The 1,205-nt window shown below is 36.5% G+C and overlaps 1 protein-coding gene across 1 annotated transcript; it reads right to left on the minus strand.

Annotated features, from left to right (window-relative positions):
- Positions 1-52: 52 nt before the first annotated feature.
- Positions 53-1,173, minus strand: LOC117800010 (protein dopey-1-like). Its single transcript, XM_034652536.1, has 3 exons — positions 792-1,173; positions 484-628; positions 53-311 (listed from the first exon to the last, which is right to left on the minus strand). The coding sequence occupies exons 1-3, from the start codon at positions 837-839 to the stop codon at positions 172-174; spliced, it is 333 nt and encodes a 110-aa protein (XP_034508427.1). The 5' UTR covers positions 840-1,173; the 3' UTR covers positions 53-171.
- Positions 1,174-1,205: the final 32 nt, after the last annotated feature.

Below are 1,205 nucleotides of genomic sequence, written 5' to 3' on the forward strand. Positions count from 1 at the left end.
AAAACAAAACAAAAAAACAGTACATGGGGAAGGAAGCAATATCTAAAGCTATCAATAGTATTTAACAAACTAGTCTGAATACAAAGTCCAGACCTCATTTATTCTATACAGTGATCTCTGGAAGTACAAAATGGTTTTTCAAATTAAAAACTCCTCTGTAAGAATTACCTGCTAATACTGAATTGTGACACTGTTTACTTGGAAGTTCATGTGAAAAAACTTGATATTTACCTCCGAAAGTAATGTCAATGCATGGACACTATATACGGAAGGAGTTATGTTTGAGGTTTCCACTGCAGGTGATAACATATCTAAATAAGAGAAAAGACAGGTAAAGATACAGTTAGGCCGTTTCCCAGGGAAAAAAGCTACCTGCTAACATGAGAAAAGGGGTGATTTTTATGGTGCTTACAGTGCTAGTTGCAATGATTTCATAGTAAACAGGTGCCTACAAATATAAACCTCAAGGTTTGAGATCAATACCTTCAACATCAGATTCCAAATTGGTTCCATCCACCATTATTTTGGGAGAAGGCTTAACTTCAAGATTTCGTCGCAGCCATGTTGTTTGTTCCAAAGAAGAACCAGCAATGGCACCAATTGCATCCACTATTTTATGAGTCACATCCTAAAGAAACAAGGAAAAAACCACTCTACATATGTGTGTGCATACACATACACACAGACAGACGTGTGCATAAATTCACAGATGATCTTATTTGACCTTATCTTTGTAGAGTTGAGGGCACTGAGACAGTTTTGGCAAGAGCTCTCAATTCAGAACGCCTTACCTGAAGATCTCTTTGGTCTTTTTTATTTTCCAAACTAGGGTTTTTCATAATAAACTCATTCAGAACCCTAAAAGGGCCAAAGAGAAAAACAAAACAAAACAGGAAATATCAGTGTAATAGAAATGACACTGATTTCTCCGAGTGACCAAGTGGCTTTGTGGCCTCCACTTCTGTTTTGTGTGTTTAATGAACGTATGAGTATTCTAGGACTCCGCTGAATAAACATATGCACAAGAACAAACGAACAAGGATGTTCATGACATTACTCGTAAAAGCACCAAACTGGAAAGAACCCCAAAGTCCACCAACAGAAGAGAATTTGTAGCATATTCTATGCAGTGTAATACTGAATAGCAACGAAACTTAATAAATTACAGCTACATGAAATTACACGGATTAATCTTATAAACACGT

This window comes from Ailuropoda melanoleuca, unplaced genomic scaffold, assembly GCF_002007445.2.
Source record: "Ailuropoda melanoleuca isolate Jingjing unplaced genomic scaffold, ASM200744v2 unplaced-scaffold6204, whole genome shotgun sequence".
Classification (NCBI taxonomy): Eukaryota; Metazoa; Chordata; class Mammalia; order Carnivora; family Ursidae; genus Ailuropoda; species Ailuropoda melanoleuca.

Excerpts from the sequence above, each read along its gene's own strand:
- LOC117800010 (XM_034652536.1), bottom strand. The coding sequence starts at position 839 with ATGAAAAACCCTAGTTTGGAAAATAAAAAAGACCAAAGAGATCTTCAG. Across the intron at positions 629-791 it reads AAGACCAAAGAGATCTTCAG|GATGTGACTCATAAAATAGT; the intron begins GTAAGGCGTTCT and ends TTGTTTCTTTAG. Across the intron at positions 312-483 it reads TTTGGAATCTGATGTTGAAG|ATATGTTATCACCTGCAGTG; the intron begins GTATTGATCTCA and ends TCTCTTATTTAG.